At 39.9% G+C, this 26,067-nt stretch overlaps 1 protein-coding gene across 2 annotated transcripts in view; it reads right to left on the reverse strand.

Annotated features, from left to right (window-relative positions):
• Window positions 1-26,067, reverse strand: part of FUT8 (fucosyltransferase 8) — a 91,901-nt gene that overhangs the window by 9,099 nt on the left and 56,735 nt on the right. Inside the window, exons 6-8 of one of the 2 annotated variants that reach the window (XM_083460439.1) lie at window positions 23,330-23,567; window positions 20,837-20,908; window positions 1,723-1,969 (exon numbers count right to left, since the gene is read on the reverse strand). In XM_083460439.1, the coding sequence (XP_083316565.1) occupies window positions 1,723-1,969; window positions 20,837-20,908; window positions 23,330-23,567 (557 nt within the window). The remainder of the gene's footprint in view (window positions 1-1,722; window positions 1,970-20,836; window positions 20,909-23,329; window positions 23,568-26,067) is intronic. The other variant, XM_083460440.1, reaches the window with a different exon arrangement.

Here is a 26,067-nt window from a genome sequence, read left to right on the forward strand (position 1 = left end):
TTTAATCTGGCCGCTGTGGCAAAATCCTAAAAAACCCTCAACAACTCCAACCCTAAAAAAAGCTCAACAAACTTTGGTCAGCCCCCACAGCCCTTTACTTCATCAAATCTGGCCCTTTTTGAAAAAAGTTTGGACACCACTGAACTAGCTGGTGCTGTCATCCACCTCAAGATTGAAGGGTGGGATATAAAAACAAACAGGAAGAACTGTTTACTGAAAAGTCCCCTATTAAACTTCAATTTTCTTTAACATCTTGTTCATTTCCCCACAAAACTGATGACTGACTGATAGGAATAGATTCAAACTAGAAGTGTCTTATTTTTAGTATGTTATTTTCAAATATATAACCAATATTATGCAAGTGGCTGAGTTCTGAAACCCAAGGAGCTATTGCAGATAGATAACAATATTAGTATGTAAAAAGGTGGAACAAAAACTACACTAATTTTTATAGTAAAAACTGAGAACAATTCCATACATTGAACTCTTGGTGCACTGTATTCAAGTATTATTAAGACCATTAGTGCCAAATTAGATATGACAGGGACAGGAAAATGCTTATTCAGAACCTTTTCTGTGGCTGCACCTAGATTATGAAACACTTTATCCCTTGAGGTTCAAGTAGACCCTCTTTTGCCATTTTCTGCGGGTCAGTGAAAACTTTCTCTACCAACAGGCTTTGCTGCATCACTTTAGATAAGGATCTGCATTGAGGACTTCATCTTTAATACGTCATGTCTTCTTTGTTATTTACTTTATTGATTTCTATTGTGATTTTAATCTAATTACTGTGATTTTAATTTAGTCTTCAACTGCGTGTAAGCATAAGTCACAGAAATCTTATAAAAGTATTAAGTATGCCTTCTCTTTTCATATCTAAACCAAGCAAGGGTGGGCAGGAGCCTACATTTCTACAACAAAATATGTAACTGCCATTACAATGATGCCAGGTGACCCATTTTTTGCATAGTAGAAACCTGGAAGATCAGCTGATTGTTGGCACTTCCAAAGCACTATTTATGGGGCTTTGCAGATGAAAAGCCTTTCAGCTCAACCACAGCTTTACCTGCCCTGCACAAAATGTCAGAGGTAGGGTAGATGGCCATGGCTTGGCAAAAACAGTCAAATCAGGAGGACTGGTGGGCCTAATTAGGCCTGCAGGCCAGAAGTTCTCCATCACTGTTATAAATGGTGAGGAGGGGAAAGTTCTCTCTCTTAGGAAGTTCTTTAAAAGGATTAGACAAACTCATGAAGGACAGGGCTCTCAATGGGCAAACAGAGCACCCACATTCAGAGGCAGTTTACCTCAGAGTACTAGGTTCTGATAACCAACACAGGAAGGCTACTGCCTTCATGCATTAAAACAATAAAGTAGCAAAATAGGTTTAGGACAACATCCTTTACTCTCAATGCATTTTGAGTTCTGACTTTCCAAGAAGTGTTTCACAGCCTTCTGTGTGAAAAAGAATGCTAAAGAAGGTGAAATGTTCTTGTTTACTCAGAAGTCCTACTAATTTCAATATAGGAGTAAGCATGAATAGGGTAAGGTTACCACACGTCCCCGTTTCCCGGGAACAGTCCCTCCTGGATTTACAAATCAGTCCCCATACAAAATCCATTGAAGTTGAAAAGTGTCCCCGGATTCATTGAAAAAAAATCTGGTAACCTTAGACTAGGGGTATGGCTAAGATTGTAGTCGTAGCGCATAATAAAATACCTTACCCAATAACTGGATGTTTAAAGCCAAGTTTCCTTGTAGCTTCTTCTATTTCCTTTTCTAACCAAGGCTGTGGACGGATCAGGTATTTGACAAACTGTGAAACCCACCACACTGCAGGATCCCCATGGACACGAATCAGCCTGTCAGCCAAGTCTTCTGGGATAGCCAATGGCAAATATGGAGGTCGCGGGTGTAGACTGTCAACTATGGGTAGCTCTATTACTTGAACCTCTTTATCATTTGCCTCACCTATAAAAGATACAGTATGAGTTAATACTTCAAAAACAGATACATAGCTTTCCATACAACTAAATGGGAGATCATTTATACCTAACATACAATGTTTTCTTGTTTGATAAATCACCAGATTAAGAATCAAAGAAATAAAGTATGTAAGACTATATACGCACAAAAATAAGGTGACAGAAAAAAATCAGACTCATCCTTGGTAGAAGTTCATTGGAGTTTAGACAACTTTCATAAACCTGGCAGAGGTGCCAAAGAAATAGCAGGTTCCATAATTCAATTTACAGTATCTGAACAAGTCTGAGGTTTATGACTGTTGGGATGCGTCCTGGGAGACGGGGGCAATTGGCAGGCCCCCAGCTGGCTCCAGCCCACCGGCCGGCAGCCGGGCGAACTCCGGTTCTCCAAACAGCATCAAAACTGCAACTCATGCCTCAGAAACCTTTAGAGACTGAGCACGCAAGCCAGCAGAGATAAGAACTCTTTGCAACGGAAGGGCGGACAGAGTTCTTATCTCTGCTGGCTTGCGTGCTCAGTCCCTAAAGGTTTCTGAGGCTTGAGTCGCATGTTGGTATGGGAATACTAAAATGAAGATGACAAAACAGAAGATTTCCAAGTGACTTGCCTGACCGCACTATCAAATATTACTGAAGAAAGGCTGGATCACAAAATTTAGAACTTATTGTTGCCCTCAGAGTTCCCAGCTGAAGGCCACCCACTCCCAAGCACCCATTCTAATTAATATCTTGCATGTGGCACCTGCAGTATTTCAGAGTTCTGGCAAACGATTCAGCGGCAACATTAGATATATTTGAGAACACAATAAATATTCTAGATTGGTTGCAAACTAAATGACCATTTAACCAGTTCGTCTGTGCCCATTGTTCAAGGACTTATGTAAAATGTTGTATATATCTGGCAATGGTGGTTAGCAGATTCATTTAGAGCTTGCTGATCAACATAATATCTAATGGGAGCTGGGAGACAGATAAACCCCACAAGTCTAAAACTTAGAACTTTTAATAGATGGCATTATATATGGTGCATGAGGAAGGGCATGTTTAGCCTGGATAAGAGGAGACTGAGAGGAGATGTGATAGCCATCTTTAAATATCTAAAGGGTGTCACATGGAAGATGGCACAAGCTTGCTTTCTCCTCCTCTGGAGGGTAGGACCAAAACCAATGGCTTCAAGTTACAAGAAAGGAGATTCCAACTAAACAACTGGGGGTGGGGAATTCTGATGGGAAGAGCTGTTCAACAGCAGAACAAACTCCCTCCTTCATTGGACTGTCCTTCATTGGAGGTTTTTAAGCAGAGGCTGGACGTCCATCTGTCATGGAAGCTTTAGTTGGGATTTCTGCACTGCAAGAACTAGACGACTCTTTGGATACCTTCCAACTCTACAATTTTATGATTCTATTATGTGTCAAAGCTTTCTCCCCCTAAAACATACCCCCAGCAGTTTTATTCTCTGCAAGAGTTACTTTGGGTCCAAAAAAGAGAAGCAAGTGAGAGGTAAGTGGAGACAAAGCACAGGCAGGAGAAGGTTTGGAATTTCTCCAGCTTACCCTGTTTTGAACACCCCCCCAACACACACTTTATAGACATTTTGATGGTGGATCCAATTCCGACACATGTATAGTTGGTAGTTTGTAGACACAATTTAAAACTGAATATTGCACCTAGATGGTGAAAACAATTGGAAAAGATCCAATGACAATTTCTGCAAAATTAGAGGTCTGTCTTCACTAGCTGCTGTTGTAATACCAACAAAATATTGATTAAAGAAAAATATAATCAATTTAGTTGAAAAGCATGTGAAAGCACCTCTATTAGAGATTTGTGAAGAAAGGACCTAATTTATAAGTGAGACAGAATGATGCAGTGTGTGTGTGTGTGTGTGTGTACACACACACAAAATTAAATTTAATGAAGAATAATTAGATTTTGAATTCTCACATGAAAAGAAGAATGGAAATAATTACATGAGAGAAGTGATGCTAATAGTAGTGTGCAAGAAGAAATTGTAAAGAATCAACTGAACATTCCCTAACAACAAAATTCAATGCATTAACACTCCATTTGATTGATTATACACTCTCTCTCTCTCTCTCTCTCTCTCTCTCTCTGTGTGTGTGTGTGTGTGTAAAAATCTAATTCTTATTTCAGTAGATGGTTATTTAACTCTGGTCTCAACAACTGATTTCCCAGGAAGGTTCTCTTAAAGTAAAATAAAACTGGTAATTCAAAAATCAAAATGTTGCCACTCTCTGAATGTAAGATAAATTTGCTTATCCTGCAAAAAAAAGCAACAACCCATGGATTAAGGCTATATCTACACAGTTAAGGTTTCCTCTCAAGCCTTCTTTTGATGTAATCAAAACAAAAACCTTCCAAATTTTGCACACAGTGGGATAACTGCTACACACTGCAATCCTCCGAAGAGTTTCTGAATCACTGTAAAGTCAGAGCACTCCTCCCGTCTTCATCTGTCTCTTTGGACTTTGGTCTCAAGTATGGAAATAATTGGCTTCAGAGGTCCTTAAATGCTATTTAGCGACTTAACGTCGAGGCAGCCAAACATATTGATTCAATTTCTCACAGTATGAGAACTTAATGGGTGTGCAAGCGTCTTGAGGACAAAAACACAAGACATACCAGCAGCAGAGGACGCTTGACAGTAGGCAGAGCTGGGGACATCATGCCATATTTTCAGCAACAGTATAAAGCTAAGTTTGGTGTACAAGCAGAGATGTATGAACATGCCTCAATCCATTCCAATGTTCATTCACGCTTTGATCTGGTATTTTCCATTCCATGGCAATTGGTTTATTTTGCACATGTCTTTCTTCTGTTTTGTCATCCTCTGGTGTAGAAATATACATATTTTTTCATATATATCATAGCACACAGGAAACACGCAACTCTCGGCAGTCAAAATATATTTATAAATCAATTACTTTCCCTGTGTGTTATCTTTCAAAGTTAGTGACTTTCCAGAGGTGGTAGCCCTCCTTTGTAACAAAATCAGTTATTCTTGTGGCTAAGGTGCCACAAGAATAGTGGATTTTGCTACAAAGGAGGCAAAGTTAATAAACTGGCTAATGACACATCACAAAGCCACCTATGGCTGCAATTCTATCCACGTATATTGAGAAGGAAGTACCATTCAGTTTAACGGAGCTTACTCCCAGGTAAGTGGAGTTAGAGTTGCAGTCTCTCTTATACATACAAGTTCTATTTATTGCAACATCTTATTTCATAAATTTGTATTTTATACAGAAAATAGTCATATACAGTGGTACCTTGGTTTTCAAATGCCTTGGTACTCAAACAACTTGGAACCCAAACACTGCAAACCTGGAAATAAGTTTTCTGGTTTGCAAACTTTTTTCAGAAGCCGAACACACTCCATTTTTGCATGTTACACTTCCTATTTGAGTGTCACACTTCCATTTTGAGTGCTACGCTGAGGTCTGTCTGTTTTTGCTATTTATTTTGCATTTTTGTTTTTGCAGCTCTTGTTTTTGTGACTGTGTGGAACCCAGTTCAGCTACTGATGGATTGATTGTGTGACTGCAGTACATTGTCTACTGCTTCCATTTTACGGATCAATGGTCTTGTTAGATAGTAAAATTCATGTTAAATTGCTGTTTTAGGGGTTATTTTTTAAAGTCAGGAATGGATTAATCTATTTTGCGTCACTTTCTATGGGAAAGTGTGCCTTGGTTTTGGAATGCTTTGGTTTTGGAACGGACTTCCGTAACGAATTAAGTTTGAGAACCAAGGTACCACTGTATGGGTATCCAGAAGCATAATGCTCAAGCTAATTCCTGTTTGGCAGCTTTAAATCCATTTTAGTGCCAATGTATTCTTGCCATGTGAAAAAGAACAACAATGAATTATGTGTTCCATTGGTTTAGATGCTATTAAATAAAAAAATAAATAAAACAAATGTTTAAAGGGCAGGTGGGTGGTCAAAATGAGCAGTCAGATCTTGGTGGTTCCACTCACTTTGACAATGAGGCTTGGACTTTTAACTGAGGAACACAGATAAAGTCTACAGGTAACCAAAAGGGTAACTTATTTTCATATGAAAACAATAATGAACAATGTATTCCACTGGTTTTTAAAATTCATTGTAGGAAGCAGATTAAGGCTGCAATCCTAACCCCAAAGAAACAAGTCCAACTGAGTTCTGATTAGGCATGGTTAGGATTTCAACCTTAGTGCATATAGGTGGTGTCTAGGAACAAACAATTTACACAATTAAATACTTCAGAAAAAAGAAAAACAATGCGGCACCCATTGGGACAGTGGCAATTATGCATCAGTGAACATCTAAATGTACATGGCAAATCAATATGCATACACATGATGTGTGCATATTTTTTTAAAAAAATATTTTTGTTGTAGACAACTACGGTTAAAAGCACCCCTAAGAAGAATCCATACCATGATGGGGAACAACTGGGGGACGAGGGGTGGACAGAAGGAAATCCATTTGAAAGGCTGTTTTCAACTGATCTGTCCAACATCCTTATGGATGCTGAAGGCCTGAACTGCTTCACTGTTACTCTATATGGAGATTAAGTACAATATACTTAACTAGGAGCCCCAAAGAGCTGCATGTGAAACTTCTGATACCTAGCACCAAAATAATAACTGACTAATACACAAAGGAAACACATAAATTACCACATCTTAAAAAATGCCAATATAAAAGTACTCATTTGAAGGGGTGATTTACTGCCTGACAACTATTCCTCAGATTTCTTCACTTAGCAGACACTGTAAATGATTATCTGAAAAATAGCATACTCCCAGAATCATTTATTCTTGGACATATAATGAAAAATGAAAAAAACACTGGCCTTTCAGAAATAACACATATTCATTATACCACATTAACATGAGAAGGAAAATTAAATCTTAAACAGAAGATGCTAGAAATAATTTATCATACTTTGTAAATATCAAAATAATTGATTTAATACAGAGATGGACTGGTCTAATGAGACACATTCCCAATTGGATGTTCTGAAAGAAACAATTTAACTTTAGTATATTTCTCACCATGCCTACTGTTGAAAATAATTAAGATAGAAACTAAAAACTCAAGAAGTATTTGCAAATAATTGCTCCACAACATGAAGCAGGGTGGAATGGAAGAGAAAGAATTATATCAAGAGGGAAAATGGGTTAAAACAGCTACAACTTTATTGGTTACAACTTACAAAGTTTGACATGGCATAGGGCAAGGGTCACTGACAGCCAAGCTGCTTAGTGACAAAATCACCAATTCACTTGCTGGGAAAAACATAAATGGGTGGAAGGCAAGTCCAGGTCTGCAATAGGGCATATGCCATCACTAAAAACATGGATGTGGTAGGCATGCTAGTCCCCTCTGAGATGGCTCTTGAACTGACACCCAATATCTCATAAGGTAGTACCTTAATAATAAAATAATTATAATTATAAAAACATGGAGTATAATGCTTGCAAAATTATAGGACAACATAACCAAATAACCAAGAAAGACACTGCTTTTGGACAGGCAAAAATTCGACAGCTCCAAGCTGTGTGAATGCAGAGTGAAATTCCTTCCCAGCCCTATCAACTCCAAGAGAAGATGCGAGAAAACATGGGAACAACACTGCTAAGGCATGGGCTAGACCTCAATCTATAGCCCAGAAGTAGACCAAAGGGGTAAAATTCATTCATTCTGAAATACATTAGATGTACTTGCTTGCTCTAAAAATAAAATACATAAAACCCTAGCTCCAGTGCAACACCTTGTCAGTGCAAAATGGCTTGGGGAGACAGTGTTATTGAAAAAAGAAGGGCAGCTGAGTGGCATGTATGAACTTACTGACCTTATTCAAACAACTGCAAAATGGTTCTAGGTATATGGGTATGGGGTGATGGGGGAGAATAGAGATGTACTGCTTGGCACAGGTGATGCCATGGAGAATGGCAGCTAGACAGCTGCTGATGCTGCAGCCACAAACACACATTTTTAGAACCAGTGTTCATCTTCCTCCAGGGAGGACAAATCTAGTTTAGGTGTATTTACATACACTATGGACAACAAGGAATCCACAATGTTCTCTCACTTTGAAAAGTGTTAAATGTGAAATTCCTCACATTTTTTAAACTTCTTTGGACTGGGGGCTAAATAGCATCTGCTATCACATAAATGAATTCCAGAATGAAGTTATCCAGGTAACTGATCTTGTTTGTCCATTACACTAAACCACGTTTAAGTAAGGCTGGTGAAACTGTGGCCCTCCATACATTGTGGGACCACAACTTCTATCAACCTCAGCCAACCTAACCATTAGTCAGTGGATGTTGGGAGTTGGGAATAAGTGAGGTGCCCCTCTCTTCCTCTTATAATTATTCTGGTTTAATTAAACTTCAGCTTGCCATTAAATCCAAATTTGGTTTGAGATCCTGATTAGTAAAACTGACATTAAGCCACAGTCTTTAAACTTCCAAATCAAAATAAAAAAATTCCTTCCAGTAGCACCTTAAAGACCAACTAAGTTAGTTCTTGGTATGAGCTTTCGTGTGCATGCACACTTCTTCAGATACACTGAAACAGAAGTTGCCAGACCCTTCTATATAGTGAGAAGGTGGGGAGGGGTATTACTCAGAAGGGTGGTGGGAATGGGAGATTGGCAGATAGCTGAGATGAGCCTGTTGACGACTCTTAACGACTGTAATAGGTCTTACAGGAAAAGGCAAGGGGTGAAAAGGTGAGAACTAACCTAAGATTAACACCTGGGCTGGAAGCCAGGAAAATTTAGAACTGCCCAGTAGATGCAAATACAATTTGTGTGCAAAGCACATACCACTTTGGCACCTGTCCTTATGTGCACATAAAGGTTTTCTTGCTCAGGGGCACATTTCATGACATTTAATAGCCTAGACACAGTGGGAGAAAATCCTCAGAACTTGGAACGTGTGTGGCAGTGGTGGCGGGCTGATACTTGATTGGTAAGAAGAGCTTGTTTCCATTTAGAGTGAAGAGGGATCTTCAGAGCCAACCCTGTCTAATAGTTTCGCCACCAGATCATAGGTCCTTACACTGCAGCATACTTCCTAAGTGCATTTTTGGGGTCGAAATGTGGTTGACTCTCATTATAGTGATAATTCTAGATAGATTTCCTTCTTTTTGAAGCTCAAATTCAGTAATTTTATCCTTCAAATTATAAATATTGGTGAATACCCTGTGGAGAATAGCAGTGGAGTCTGCACAGAGTACAGTGGTACCTCGGGTTACGAACTTAATTCGTTCCAGAGGTCCGTTCTTAACCCGAAACCGTTCCAGGGCAAAGTTTGTAACCCAAGGTACTACTTCCGGGTTAGCGGAGTTTGTAACTCCCACATACCACTGTATTTGGGAGCAAAGGGAGAAATAAATTTGCTTGGTCAGAGTCTGGGGTTCTTGGAGAGTCAGGACCATGTAATTTACTTTTCATACTGACAGTCACTTTTACATCACCTAGCAAAGTGCAACTTTTGAATGACATGAACTTTGGAACTACACAAATCTTTTAGAACTGTCCGATTTCCCCCTCTGCCTGTTTTGGTCCTGGCTGCCCATTAAATAAAGTGCAGCTGGAGGCCTTGAGCTAGGAGCCTTCTCTCAGCTCATGCTGCAGTGTAAGGACCTATGAGCTGGTGGCGAAATGATTAGACAGGGTTGGCTTTGTGCTTGGCAATAGCTGAAGCCGCACATAGTCCTGACAAAACATGCATGCAATTGCAGTCAGGTAAACAAAATTAAAAAATTAGGATGATTTTAAGAAATCAGGAAATTGAAGGTTACTCCTTCTAGGGTCCAGATAATCAGGTTGGGAGTACAGTCATACCTCGGGTTGAATACGCTTCAAGTTGAGCACGTTCGAGTTGCGCTCCGCGGCAACCCGGAAGTAACGGAGCGCGTTACTTCCGGGTTTTGCCGCTTGCCCATGCGCAGACGCTCAAAATGATGTCAGAAGCGGCGAAAAGCGACGCACGCGTGTGCAGATGTGCCGTCGCTAGTTACGTTTGCTTCTAGATGCAAACAGAGCTCCAGAACGGATCCCATTCATATCTAGAGGTACCACTGTACATGCTTCTGCAGTGAGTATTTTTTTTTAAAAAAAAAAAAAGTTATATGCATCCTGAACAGTAGCTGAAAAATACAATCTAGTCAATTATCCACTCAATTAATATCCATTAATTGTCATGGAACAAGTTTTAGTTTTTCCATGGAACAATTAGACCACTATTATTGAGCACTAATGGAAAAGTGTTTCATTCCTCTTCAAACTTAATTGTAATTATCACATCTTACCATTGCAGTAAGTTCTCTTTGGAATATTTTAACAAAAACATTAATGCACTTCCTACTGCTAGGAGTATGAAGCTTAAATCTTCTTTCTTAATGCTATTCAGTCATGATGTAAACTTTTTCTCATGAATTTTTAGTATTTACAAGCCTACTGGAGATTTAATCAAATCGTAACTGCATGCTTACAGGCTCACAGCACAATCCTATATATGTAGACTCAGAAGCAAGCTTCATAATGGTTACTGGGGCTTGCTCCCAGGAAATCTGTGTATAGGATTATGATTTAAAGTGTTCCAATGCTGATTTTCTGATTGATCTTTAAAATAATGGCAGCATTGCAAGCGTGTGCTGTTGTCTATCTGCACAAGATCTTTATACATATCATACCTGATTTATACTTTATGTAAGACAGCGAGAACTCTTCTACTGCTTCCTCCTGCCACACTGACATAGGAAGAACAGGAATTGCAGACACAACCTTCATGCTAAGAATTATCATTGCAGAGCACAGAACTTCAGTCAAATTATGAGACGCTTCCCTTTTGTTAACCTTTTCAGTTGGAGACGCCCCACCAGCAGCTTTACACTATTAACACTAACACTGAATGCTTGTTCTTTAAAGAACAGATGAAAAGGATAAACTAATGTGAATGATTTAACACGATCGCAAATAGCTTCAGAGGTGCAGAAGAAAAAGCTTTTGCCTTTTATTCCATGTACACAATAATTAAGACCATAAGAAGGTCCCTGCTGGATCAGACTAAAGATCCATTTAGTCCAGCATGCTGCTTTCACTGTGTTCTATGGGAAGACCAGAAGCAGGACCCCTGATTCCTATCACCATGATTCACATAACGAAAAGCTGGGGGGGGAATCTTTCCTACACAACACATTTTTTCAAAGTCTTTGATGGCAATACTGGTGAGAAAATAAATGAAAAAATCCTACACAGAAAGTTTGAATAAAGTCTTTTAGGGTTTTTATTTTCTCACTTATATGTAAGCTTTATTCTGAAATCATTTCTAATGAGCAAACTGTAGTTCATAAGCATCATAGGAACTGGCCAAGTAAAATAATTTAAATGCCTCTTACGATGAAGTTAACTTCACTTGTGTGAAGGAAAGTTTTGCCTCAGTAACCTCAGAACTCAGCTTACACACCTAGAGCTTAAAGCAAACAGGTATATAGTGGTCATATGGTAGACTCTATGTACTGGGACATTCGAAAGGCACTCACCAAATGCTCCTAGCGGTAATGCTATAATAGACTGGATTGTCTTATGGACTGGTAACTGATCAGCAGCTAGCTAAAATATAGAGAGAACAGGTTTATGAATAGTTTTCAGTTATCAATGGGGAAAAAATGGAGTCTACTAAGTAATAATAATAATAATAATAATAATAATAATAATAATAATAATAATTTATTATTTATACCCCACCCATCTGGCTGGATTTCCCTAGCCACTCTGGGTGGCTTCCAATAAAACACTAAAATACGATAACCTATTAAACATTAAAAGCTTCCCTAAACAGGGCTGCCTTCAGATGTCTTCTAAAAGTTTGGAAGTTATTTTTCTCTTTGACATCTGATGGGAGGGTGTTCCACAGGGCAGGTGCCGCTACCAAGAAGGCCCTCTGCCTGGTTCCCTGTAACTTGGCTTCTCGCAGCGAGGGAACCGCTAGAAGGCCCTCGGCGCTGGACCTCAGTGTCCGGGCAGAACGATGGAGGTGGAGACGCTCCTTCAGGTATACTGGACCGAGGCCGTTTAGGGCTTTAAAGGTCAGCACCAACACTTTGAATTGAAACATACTGGGAGCCAGTGTAGGTCTTTCACTAAGGTTTTGTTTTAGGACTAGCATTATTGCAGTCCACACTTGGTTGATGTGTCATGCTTGGGGGGGGGGGGACGACAACTTTAGATGCTGCTAGTTTTAATTAATGGTTTTGAAAGTGTGTTTTGTTTTGTTTTTTGTATATATTGGTTGGTTATGGTGTCTGTGTGTTTAAGATCTTTTTGCAACCTGCCTTGTAAGAGCAATGTGCCCTGAAATGCTGATTAGAAATTCATTTAATACATACATTTAACTTGTACCGTATATAAATAAACTAGTCAGGGTGAGCAGTAAGTATGAAGATGACACCAAATTATTCAGGATCGCAAAAAGTCAAGTAAACTGAATCGCTCCAAGATACTCTCTCCAAATTAAGTGAAATGGCAACAAAATGGCAAACAAGATTTCAGGTAAGTGACACATAATGGAGTGGAAAATTCAAGTTGAGCTTCAAGCCATGAAGGCACATACACACTCAGCATTTCCATTCCTCTACATGGCATTGTTGGAGGAAAGAAAGATCATTCAAAAAGTCCACAGCAGTTTCCTCTAAGACAGGCGTCCTCAAGCTCGGCCCTCCTGATGTTTTCAGACTACAATTCCCATCATCCCTGACCACTGGTCCTGCTAGCTAGGGATCATGGGAGTTGTCAAGGTTGAGGAAGCCTGCTATAAAGGATCAATGACGCTAATATCTATGTGTCCCCCCCCCCCGGTTTTTACATTTTGATTTGATCATCCACAGTACTTATACCAGTGCCACAAGTAACAGGAATACATCAGTGTTCAGTGTAAGGTTTGGGTGAATCTTGTGATGTGATTATTACTAATCGGAATTGGTATGTTTTATAACTGTGCAAATCGGGGCCGTTTGAGCCAACTTCAGTTCACTGGCAGCTAGAGCTACTGGGTTGACCCAGGTTCCCTAGGAACTTAGTGTTCTGATGTAGTAATTGCTAATTTACAGTCCCTTAGCTCTTGAGTCTGGTACCAAAAACTCAAGAACACCCCCTTGCATTCCCAAATCAGTAGAGGAACATCTTGCATTTGGGCCTGTCATGGGGTTCATCTTCTGACTAGTTCTGGAAATTTCAATAAAACTCTGGGATTAGTTGAGGGCATGTTGTGCTGTCTCTGTGTGAACTGGTATAAAATATCTCTCCCTCACAGATTTCTTGCCCCCTGCCAGCCATTTGTCCTCCTGCTGCTGTGAAGTTATTGCTTGAGTTATTTCTGCTGGTTATTTCTCCTTGCCTGATTTCCTGGAACTGTGTTCAAGGCCAGTTTCGTCAAGCCACTTCTCACTGGGGGGCCTGGAAAGTGGTGGAAATAAGTATTTTAGCCTAAGCTAATTATTATTTTCTTGGTGTGTGCCTGTACTGAGATTCAAATGTTCTTAAAATTCTAATTTGGCTTATCTTTAAAATTTTATCGTTGCATTGAGTTACAGGATCTTGTATTGCTGCTATAGACTTTTGGGTCAGTTATTGCAAAATTGGACTTCATGATTTACGGAAGGTACCTTTTCAGGGTTCCCACCCATCCTTTTGTAGTTGGAGATTTCAGGGGAGAAATTGCTGTGGTGCCTCTCCTCCCCTGTGAGTTCCTTGAAGCTAGTTTCCCAAAGTGGGGCTCCTGACGGTTCATTAATCTCAGCATGTGAAGGCAGACTACTTTTAGATGGTGTGTTTTTTCAAATTGGGAACCCGCATATGACACTCAATTCCTATCTTTTTATGCAATCCTTCAGAACACTGGTGTACTTCCATTATAACATTATGCTTCTTTTTAAAAAAACAACCTCAAAACAAAACTACCGTATTTTTATTGGAATTTTCAATATTCTAACACTATATTGAAGAATTCACATTAGAACATATAACAGCCACAAGTAACCATGAAAGAACTATCAGGTCATACATCCCTTGTTCTATATCATTCATTTGTTAAAAAACAAAACAAAAAGATGTACATAAATAGTGCTCAGGTTCATCTTTTTAACCGTATCAAATTCAATCCTATGTGTAAAAATTTCACCTCCTATGACACAGACATAATTTTTTGTTCATTTTTGCTAAAAGGCAGCAAGCTTGTCCACTGGAAAAATTACATTGTCTTAGTGGTTTATAAAATTATCTACAACCCCAACATCCATAGCTTTTAAATTATAGCAACAAAACCGAGATTATCTTAATCGTAAGTGGACTGTAAATGAAACCTGCCTTTGACATTATGATTGTTTTGCAAGCCGGTCATAGTCTCAAAAGCAGGTTTCATTTACAGTCCACTTACCATTAAAATAATCTCAGTTTTGTTGCTATAATCCAGTTCTCAAAATACAGTACATTACTACTTGAATTGGTAGGCATGGTATATTCTCTAGACTGTTCTTGAAAACACCAGCACACAAAAGCAAAAAAATGCTCTACTAAGACTTATAACATATTATTTCTACTGGAATATAATATAATTGTTTTTGAAATGCACTAAATTCTTTGCTTCATTATTCCTGCCTAGTAGACTGTTCTAAACATTTATTGTTGTTTTCAGCAAAAATGCATTTACTCCAAGCATTCATCCATAATATTCAATTCTTATATTACTGGCCCTATCCATTCAAAGGAATGGCTTTGACTTAATGTTGAAGATTAAGAATGGATTCTCAACATATCCTTAAATATCGGTTCAGAGCACCACTATAGTAGAACAGAATTATCTAAATTCTATCCTCCTGTGGCTTCGCCTGAAGATAGGCAATAGTTTCTCAAAAAGTCAAAGGTGATGTGGTATAATACAAGCATTATTTCTGGTGGCATGCACATTCATACCACAATAGTCTGTAGTAAAGCCATTTTTCAGGTTTTTAGATGCTTCAAAAAATTACAAACCTGCTGCAAGAAGCAACAGTTGGGGCAAAATAAAAGAGCATATATACTACATGAAAGGAAGTGCCCATGAAGTGCCCTTCAATCTTCAAAACACTCTATTGTCTGCTTCCAGTATTGGAAATCAGGTTATGTCACATCACAGATAGCTGTTAGGCAATCTGATTGTTTATAAGTATTGTTATGGGAGGTGCCCAAGACAGCTAACAGTAGTGATGTTTTGTACCTATGTTGCGATGTATTACTTAATTTTAGGATGAGAGATAAAGGGGAAAAATATTCCAAGTCATCAGTCACTGCTGTACATGCACTCTCCTCTGATTTACAAGGACAACTGCCCCAATGAGCAAAACCAAAAGTTGACTTCAATCTACAAAGAGAGCATAGGAGCTCCAAAACCAACACTGCAAGTCTCCCCTTCTCCATTGCTATTAGAATGTCAAAAGAAAATAATCCAAAGTGTACCATTGTATCAACACACATGAGGGGAAGATCCATGGGCAATTTTGACAAATGAGTCAATCACCTGATGCCATTCATATAATGTCAGGTGCTTCAAAGTTCAAACTGCAGCTTGAACTCAAGCCAGGAATACAAAGAAAGAATTTCTTTTTATTGCCAAAAAACAGGCAGCATTTCTGTTATATCTGCTTTTAGCACTATGGGACCACAGAGCTAAGTTCTGAGAAAAGTCTGTGCCTGCTGCCTATTAAAGAGGAGACAGAGCCTTCTCTCCAATTTTAGAATTAATCACATAGCATTAAGATTAGAGATAATCAGTTATTTACCCCTGATCATAATGCTTAGATTAGCGATAACAGATCATGTCAGGTGATAACTGTGGGCTGTAAGATATGGATTGTCCAAAATGACCTAGCAGGACACATTCAGAGGCTTGGCGGGCCCAATTAGGCTTGTTGGCTATATTCCCTACAATCGATCTACATGAAACACTTCAAGAGCTTGATATTCATGAGGTGTTTCCTCTAATTATCATCAATGTGAAGAGTACTTGACATCTAGTACCAGATACAGGTAAGCCTATCTGACATTTCATGTTCAAAAAGTTCAGTCCAGCACATAATGACATACCGTATTTTTTGCACCATAACACTCACTTTTTTCCTCCTAGAAAGTAAGGGGAAATGTCTGTGCGTGTTATGGAGTGAATGCCTGCGGGTGATGGGGGGGACCTGCTGCAGTCATGAGCAGAGGATCCATGGTTCCCCTTCCTTCCCTCCTCCGTGGTTACAAAGCATGGATCCTCAGGATTTTTGCATTGGGCTACTCCAAACTCACTGTCAGATCACATGTCTGTGGCCACAGCATGAACCACAAAAATCATATATCCACTATTTCGTTTAGAATATTTTTTTCTTGTTTTCCTCCTCTAAAAACTATGTGCGTGTTATGGTCTGGTGCGTGTTATAGAGCGAAAAATACGGTAAGTGAAAAGATCAGAGATAAAGCCACAAGTCATTTTGGTTTGTTTCTAGCATACAGGTTAGGAAAACTCGGGGGCTGTGTGTGATCACAGCATGTATTACTTCACATTGTAGGTCAACAGGCATTCCACATTAGAATAATACCTTTATTTCTGTGAGAAGAGCTTGGAAGGTCAGCATTCTGAAATTAGCTTTTAAATTAGCTTTTCAAATTACCTAGATCATGTGACAATATATTTTGTACATCCCTATTCTAAATTAGCTGACCCTATAGACAACAGGAACCTTTACCCCTTTTACTTGAATGGGTAAGTTCAAAATCCCTGAACTTTCTTGCTGCATTTCATCATAAACTTTTACAGCATATTTTTGAAATAAGATGTGCCATGCCCATCTGGACCCCACCACAGTTAGGGGTAAAGATGCATTAATTTGTATAGGAGTATTCTTATATTTTTCCATTTTCTGCTCCATGGGGCTGATAACATCTGTTCCTCCTTCATGTCTCATTCCATTAGCAGTCAAGACTTTACTCTATACATTCCCTTTTATTTACAATATTTTAACCAATATTTATAAAAAGATTCCAGTGTGATGTGACTAAAACTCATTTGCACAACCCAAGCAAAATTTAAAACCAGCAAATGTAAGACAAAAGGAAAATCTGAAAAACTAAAGCAGAAGAGGGCAAAATTCCCCAAATCTCTGAATTGAGCTAATATCCAGTAATGTGTTTGAATTCAGATGCAGAGGAACAGAGTATGGGAACAGTCTGCTGGGAGGTAAGCTGCAGGTATAAGCAGGGTTCAGCACCTCCATCTATACAATCCTTTAGCAATCAGATTCTAACGTACCAATTTGTTTATTTAAAATAATTTACAATATATCCTGTTCTTCCTCCCCAAGGATATCAGTACAGCATGCAATACAAACTGAAAAACAAAGTACCACCAAACTCACAGCACGCTTAGAAACCTTAAAGACTTGTAAGAAGTTGAACTGACCTCCTAAACATAAGCAGTGAAAAAGCCATACATCACGAGGGCTGGCCTGGATTACATAAACTGTCTGCTAGGATCAGAATTTAGATAGTAAAATGGCACGTTAGTGGCTCAAAATTGTACAAAGAACCAACTTGTCAACTGTTTAAGAAGGCACTTCTGCACTAGTTGCAACATTCCACTATGTGTAGTACAGAGGAAGTGAAAAAAACTTGCCAACTATAACTAATTGGTTATCATGATGATGATGATGATGATGATGATGATGATGATACTCAGTTCCTCAGAAACCAACTAGTCCTACAGTGTGACCCAAGAGAAGTGATGAAAATCCAAAGAGGACTGTACATGTTTGCATAACTTTGCTGACTCTGCCCCAACCTGGTTTTGGCATGGTTTGTGTCAGCATGCTGATGCAGAGGAGGTCTTGCTTCCATCCAGGCTGGTCAACCCTCTGTCCACACCTGAACCCCACTGGGAATGGCAGGTGAAATGTTTTACTTTAGAAATGTTGATGGACTCCCATATAAATATACTTGTCTTTCTGGCTGTTTTATCACTTAAAGTTGATCAACAGATCTAACCATAACTGCTGTCTTCTCAACTCTCTAGAAATACCCAGCTTGAACTTCATAGGAAAAATCCCAAGATTCTTTGCCAGAAGACTACAAAGTGGGGTGGGGGGGTGCTACCTCATTAAATGCTGAAGGATTACAGTCAAATACCCTATTAGAATTCATGCTATTTCCCTTAATACTAGAAGTGATTTAATTAGCCACTGGAATACACACAAATGACTAGTGTACATAAATAGAAAAGACATCAACAATGGCACTTAAAAATAAAAATCCTCTTAATACACAGATAAACCGCTTAATTATTTTCACACTAGGTAACTATATAAATTGTTTCATCCATTCCAGGCTTTGAACATATTTAAATAATTACTAATCAAAATTAATTAAAATTTTCCAACAGGGACAGTTCAGTTCATTAGTATGAAGATAAATGCACTACACTCTGCTTGATAGGAACAAACAATTTAGTAACTGCTGTTTAATGTCATTGACTGCAAGTTAACACAATGAAAGAGCACTGCATAAGGAATATAAATACTAAAACAAATTTTAAAGGAGTTCTTAATTTTTGTCCCTTTGCATACTTATTAGAAGGGCCACTTACCATATCATCAATGGCAGTCATTGAAGACTGGTGGAGACTCAGGGGAGCCAGGTGTCCTTACCCATGCGGCTGCCAGCACTGTTAACAATCTTAGCCAGTTGCAGGGTGCTCTGGGAAATCCCACCAAAACTTAAATTCAAATTGGCCAATCGTGGCCAGTCTAGGGGGAATGGGTTTGGAGGAAGACCTGGGGGAGCCTGTCTTCACTCAGGTCCACTTCCATACCTTACATTTCTGCTGTACTGTGAGTGGGCAATGCACTCCGCAACGGACCATGGGATAAGTTTTGTCCGGAGGCCCAGACATGGACTAACAGGCCATAAAACTTCCCAAATGGCAGCCTAGCAGGTCTTCCCCATTTGATCTGCATCATGGGGGGATCCTTTAACCCAGGACTGACCATAACGGGCAATCAGCAAGCAATCAGGCTAGGCTGATTCAGGATATATATCAAGGGCCTATTGCCAAAAGCCTTCTTACATCTTGTAATGAATAAAGTTGTGGCCATTTTAATCCCAAACTGTTGCCCTGTCTTTATTGGTAATTACACACTGTTGGCCCCCAGTGAAGCTGGGCTCACTGCCTCTGAACTCACACTGCTCTTGTCTACGTAGAAACAGCAAAAGGAAAACTAATGGAATGTGAATTGGCATAGATCGTTATATCTATTTATTGTGTGCACAAGTTAAGTTGAAAAGTTTTATTACTTCAAAGAAACAGGAAGAAAGAAGTTAATATATTTGAATATGAATACTTCGCTTTCAGAGAGCAGCAAAACACAATCCCGCCCACCCCCATGTTTGAAGTTTTCCTTGCAAAATAGATTTTGAGTGACAAGAGCTGACGGGAGGAAAATATCTCCCACTCAATTCAATGGAGAAGAAAAACACACTTTAAAAATGCCCCTTTGCACTGCGGGGCACATTGTAGAATAAGAGATTGGGGGTGGCCCTAACCTTACACCTAAACTAAATCACATCAACACCTGTCTATAAACTCCAGACAGGAAGCTTGAAATGACAGTGCACACAGCACAAGACTATCTCTTTCCAGTTGGGTATACTTGAAGCTCTGGTGATGGAAGGTTTGGCATTTCCCACAAAAGTCTTGCCTCAGAACACAGAGAAACTTGAGCACACTGAAAACACTTCTCAAACTATAACGTTTCAAGCTACCCTGCTTCAGAACTCCAAACACAAGTACTCAGCATAACTGGGGCATCTTCCTGTCACCATTAATTCATGCTAGACTTTCTTAGTTGTGCAAAGGAAGATCTTCAACTATGGGTCCTTATAAGATTAGGCTACTGTTAGGCCATTTTTGGTGCAAAAAATAAAATGTTGCTCAGGTTGCATCACAGGGATTGAAGAATACAAAACTGAACTAACTGCTAGGTTCTACTCTTTTCAGAGGGAGAACACCTAAGCTTCTCTGCCCCTGATGTTTTTGGTGCCTTTTTGTACCAAGGACAGCAAAACAAATCCTTTTAGCAATTCCCACATTCCATCTTAAGACTGTTACAAACCCTGCCATATAATTTAATCACCTGTGTGGTTAGGGGAGCAGTCTAGTAAAGAACTCCTTTCTATTTGTGTTCTTGTTTGAATTGTGCAGCAGTTCATTCAGCACAAAATAAGAGAGTAAGACTCACTATGACAATAAGGCACTCTCTGCAGATGACACTCTGCATGTGCCCTGGAACTTCATAGTCCTGGAACTTCAATCAACAGATGAATGGACAATGAATGGATTCACTATAATTGCACAGACAAAGCAAACCTGAGTATACCACTGGCTGCCCTCAGTGAAAGATTACTTGTTCTCATGGGATTGAGAGGCCAAGAACTCCATAAGTATGCTAATGCATAATTTTACATGTGATCATTTGTCAGCTGCCAACACAAGCTCAAGCCACCATTTGCTCTCCATTAGCCCTGGTGAGAACAGAAGCCTCTTTCCAACTGGCACTAACCCAAATCACTAACAAGCAAATCACAAACAAGAGGGAAATGTTATCAGTCTGAAATTATGAATTCAATACAAGTTGCATGTTTTTCACTCACTCCAAATCATCTTTAAAATGAGTCTCTCTCTCTCTCTCTCTCTCTCTCTCTCTCTCTCACACACACACACACACACACACACACACACCACACAGACATGTTTATAACCTTACATGTACTGATGTTTCGCAGTTGGAGGATCCTGCAGTCTAATTCAGAGAGTCGAATCGAACCTGAAACCGAACCTGGAAACCGGTTCAGAGAGCGTTGTTTCAGAGAAGCAGCTAAATCCAACTCTAAAGTATCTCAGATTCCTTGACTCATGTTGAACTTCTCGAAACAAACCAGTAATTGGCTCAAAGTAAGTAGTTAATTATCAAGTACTGAAGTAGTGTAAAAATGTGTTTCTGAAAGACTTCCTGCAACTTTGGGCCAAATTACATGCAATGTTCAGGCTCATCCACACTTCCTTTTGTGCCGTGTGTCTAGGCAAAAGGTCTGGGCTTTCCAAGTCTGTCTGATTGATTGATTGATTGATTTTTGTCCCAGCACTTTCCCCAGGAAACCCCACATTGTACCACTGAATTGGAGCAAACAGCAATGGGCTTTCCCCTCAGATTGCTGTTTGTAACAATTCAGTAGTAAAAGCGCTGGGACAAAAACAAGCAAACCATTCCATCACCGACCTGGAAAGTGCAGACTTATGACTAGAAAGTGCAGAACAAAGGTAAGTTTGGATGACCCCTTAGTCGTGTATATCTGCTCTAAAACAAATCAATGGTCTTTTAAACTGAGGGTATTGTTTTTGTTTGTTATTTATAGAATCATCGAATCTTAGAGTTGGAAGGGATTCAAGGGTCATCTAGTCCAACCCCCTGCAATGCAGGAATCTCAGCTAAAGCATCCATGACAGATGGCTATACAATCCAAAAATTATGCTATATATTTTTGTATTTTTATATTGTAAACCACCCTATGACCTTCAAATGAAGGGTGATATAGAAATTTAATAAATTAAAAATTAAATGCAAAGTGTTTGGGAGCAAATAGCATGAGACCTGAACCAGACAAGGACCCTAATGTGCAAAGAATGTGGCTTTAACCCTTTGCCCTCCCCACTGTGGGCTGATACAGATCAGGGTCCCTGCACCCACAGTTTGTATAACCAAAAACCACCCCTTTTGGGCAATGCAAATTTCAGGTGTGGTGAACTTGATCTAGATCAGGCTGCAGTATGTACTTGTGAGGGGGGGGGGGAGTTAGAGCCCCTATTTTCTCTACCAGGATCCCAATCTGATTTAAGCCTCCACACTGGCCACTGGTCAAAACAAAAACAAAAATACTCCCTTCAATTATGGACTGAACTATGTGGCTAATATCACTTTGAAGTGTGGCCCTAAATAAGAAAGAAGGAAGAAGCCAGGATGCTAGGACTGGAACATTTGTTAAGGAGAAACAAAAAGCTACAAGTCATCTAACTAAACACCTGGTAGTTCAGATGATAACCCAGAGCTACTTTTTGAACAAAATTCCAAGAGGAGAAATTTCATCATAGCTTTTTATCAACAAGATCAATCTCTGCAGAAGTAAAACTATAAAGTATAGAGGAAGCACAATAAAATCAGATCCAAACAAAGATCAGACAACCAAGATGTTTACGCTGGTATATCTGCTTTTAAATATTTGCTATGCCATACTAGGCTGAGATTCCTACCCATATCTCTTAAACTGTTTATATATAAACAGCTCTCAGCAATGTATTTCTTTTGTGCAATAAGTGACCCTTGTTTTGATACAAATGAATACAGAAAGGCTCTCGCCATTGCCTTTTGGATTCCAGCCAACATGCCTAATATAGCTATTCAATTAGAAAGAGAATAAGGGTTGAAGGCTAGCCTAGATACTGTTGATAACATGACTGGCTACCAGCCAAAGTTTTTTTTTTTTTTAAAAAAAACACCCAGACGACATAACATTCACTGACGGTGACCAAATGATGTGACCAAAACGGGATATCTCTTGTATGCTCATCTGTGAGCTTCCCAAGTTCATCTGATGAACCAGAGTTAGAGCATTGGACTTCAGTCTTATATCACAAGGCTTAGCTTCATGAAACAGTACCTTAGATCATTAAAAAAAACCTCTCCATTCTCTACTCTTTTGACCAGTAGATTATCTGAATTGCTATGAGAAGAATGATACTACCCAGAGTAGGTCAAACGCTAAATAAGCAGACTTTTGTTTGTTCAATGGAACATCCCCCTTCCTCTCCTCCTCTGTGCCCTCCAAATCTGACTGAAGGGGCTCCCCAAACCTCTGAAACAGATTTGGGGTGTGTGGGGAGAAGAAGAAAAGATTTGTTTCGCAGGCAGAGAAGTCCATTCACACACTGTTGAATACAACTTTCTGTGTCTGAGCAATTGATAAAAACATCAGAACAGCCAATTAAGCATGGGGCGATCTGAGGAAATTCTTGAACTGCCTGATAATATTCATTTTTCTTCTTTCAATTGCTTTTCTTTATTTCCTTACATAAATTATCTTTCCTCTACAATGGAAAGGCAGACTGGGTCCCAAATGGTAATTGGGACTGAAATGTTATCAGATTTCTCTTAACATGCCCCTTATGCAAGAAAGAAAACTAGCTGTAATGAAATGGGACTTACCTGACCAGTGCCCAGTAGTACTTCCTGATCTGTCTGTGCATGTCTCACTCACTGGCCTAAAAACAGTCTCCCAGCCTCCGGTAGCATATCGCCAGTTCTGAGATTCCAAAATTAGCGTCCTTTGAGTACCATATGCAATCATGAAGCAGTAGACTACATGATGAAGTTGGCAACCATAACCACAGCCTTTGTTGATATTACAAACTAGCTTCTTGGCTTTGCTACAATCCTTAGGGTTCTACAAATGAGAAAGTAGACATGAAGACATTATAGACGCAAAAGAAATATTTTTTTCAGAGCAAATGAGAACTATCATAAATTATATAGCAATTATCATAATTCATATGCAGATACAGGAACAGACTTCTGCTCCGTCAAAATTTTATGCACATTCTTCACTAAGCTAATATAAAATAAAATGATTTTATGATTTTAAATTACTGTTTTATTTCTGAATTCATCAGAATTATAACTTTTGGTCTCAATGCTCACGTGCCACCAGTACTGCTTTGAAAGTGGAATGTTCCCCTTTGCAGATGGCTACTTTCCAAATTTCTTAGCTTGCTTCAGTGAACATGCATAACCACCCACCCATCCTACTGCAATTCTGCCTGTATTGTTAACACTAAACAAATGTTAATTGTTCGTATGTTAATTTTTGTATATCAAGGACAAAGAAACAGATGTATGAATAAAAAGACAAGTCCAGGAGAACAAAGAGCTTTGTGGCTTAAAGACTAACACATTTATTGTGGCATAAGCTTGAAATTTGTTAGTCCTTGAGGAGTCTCAAGAATCTGTTCAGCAGATACAGACCTGGATGCTACCCTCTCTGGAGACTATTACAATGGAAGGTCCAGGAGAGTAGTAAAACACACATGCACATACTAACATTCTCTCACACACATGCACAAATGCAGATGGGCGCGCACACATCATAGTTTTCAAAAAGGACGTTAAGGATCTGATGTATAATGGAGGGGATTACTTGAGTTTGTGGCCACAGAGAGGTTAGGCTGGCCTCAACTAGAGCCAAGACTTTTTCGGCTGTGGCTCTGATCTGGTGGAACACTCTGTCACAAGAGACTAGGGCCCTGCGGGACTTGACATCTTTCTGCAGGGCCTGCAAGACAGAGTTGTTCCACCAGGCCTTTGGCCAGGGCACAGCCTGACTCCCTCCTTCGGCAATCTTCGCGGAGCTCTGGCCCAATGGTTGCCATTGGTTTGATTTGAATTAATTTTATAATGAATGATTTTAGAGTGTTGTGTTGTACTGTTGTACTGTTTTATTGTTGTTAGCCGCCCTGAGCCCGGCTTCGGCTGGGGAGGGCGGGATATAAATAAAAAATTATTATTATTATTACAACATGAAGTGAGAATTGGTTTAATCAAAGCTGGAGTTGGATCAAGGAGACCCAAGCTCAAAATCCCAATCCAACAGTGCTGACATCAAAGTTCTCTGAAAAGAACTTTTGACTTAAATTTGAGAGCGCAAAACCCCTAAACTGAGGTCATTTTGTGATCTCTCCTTTCCCCCATTATTTTAGTGTTGTTGTTTATGGAAACAGAGATCTTCTCAGAAGCCACTGGTGCCAATATTTTACCCAGAATGCTTGGAAACTGCATCATTTGATAGCATCGGGGAGCAGAGAGTTATAATAATAATAATAATTTATTATTTATACCACGCCCATCTGGCTGGGCTTCCTCAGCCATTCTGGGCGGCTTCCAAAAGAATATTAAAATACTATAATACATCAAACATTAAAAGCTTCCAGAAACAGGGCTGCCTTCAGATGTCTTCTAAAAGCCTGGTAGTTGTTGTTCTCTTTGACATCTGGTGGGAGGGTGTTCCACAGGGAGGCGCCACTACCGAGAAGGCCCTCTGCCTGGTTCCCTGTAACTTGGCTTCTCGCAGTGAGGGAACCGCCAGAAGGCCCTCGGTGCTGGACCTCAGTGTCCGGGTAGAACGATGGGGGTGGAGACGCTCCTTCAGATATACTGGACCAAGGCCGTTTAGGGCTTTAAAGGTCAGCACCAACACTTTGAATTGTGCTCGGAAACGTACTGGGAGCCAATGTAGGTCTTTCAAGACCGGTGTTATGTGGTCTCTGCGGCCGCTCCCAGTCACCAGTCTAGCTGCCGCGTTCTGGATTAGTTGTAGTTTCCGGGTCACCTTCAAAGGTAGCCCCACGTAGAGCGCATTGCAGTAATCCAAGCGGGAGATAACCAGAGCATGCACCACTCTGGCTAGGCAGTCCGCAGGCAGATAGGGTCTCAGCCTGCGTACCAGATGGAGCTGGTAAACAGCTGCCCTGGACACAGATTTGACCTATGCCTCCATGGGCAGCTGTGAGTCCAAAATGACTCCCAGGCTGCGCACCTGGTCCTTCAGGGGCACAGTTACCCCATTCAGGACCAGGGATTCCTCCACACCTGCCCGCCTCCTGTCCCTCAAAAACAGTACTTCTGTCTTGTCAGGATTCAACCTCAATCTGTTAGCCACCATCCAACCTCCAACCGCCTCCAGGCACTCACACAGGACCTTCACTTCCTTCACTGGTTCTGATTTGAAAGAGAGGTAGAGCTGGGTATCATCCGCATACTGATGAACACCCAGCCCAAACCCCCTGATGATCTCTCCCAGCGGCTTCATGTAGATGAAGCATGGGGGAGAGGACAGAACCCTGAGGCACCCCACAAGTGAGGGCCCAGGGGTCTGAACGCTCATCCCCCAC

This window comes from Podarcis liolepis (assembly GCF_965112155.1).
Source record: "Podarcis liolepis genome assembly, chromosome: 1".
Classification (NCBI taxonomy): Eukaryota; Metazoa; Chordata; class Lepidosauria; order Squamata; family Lacertidae; genus Podarcis; species Podarcis liolepis.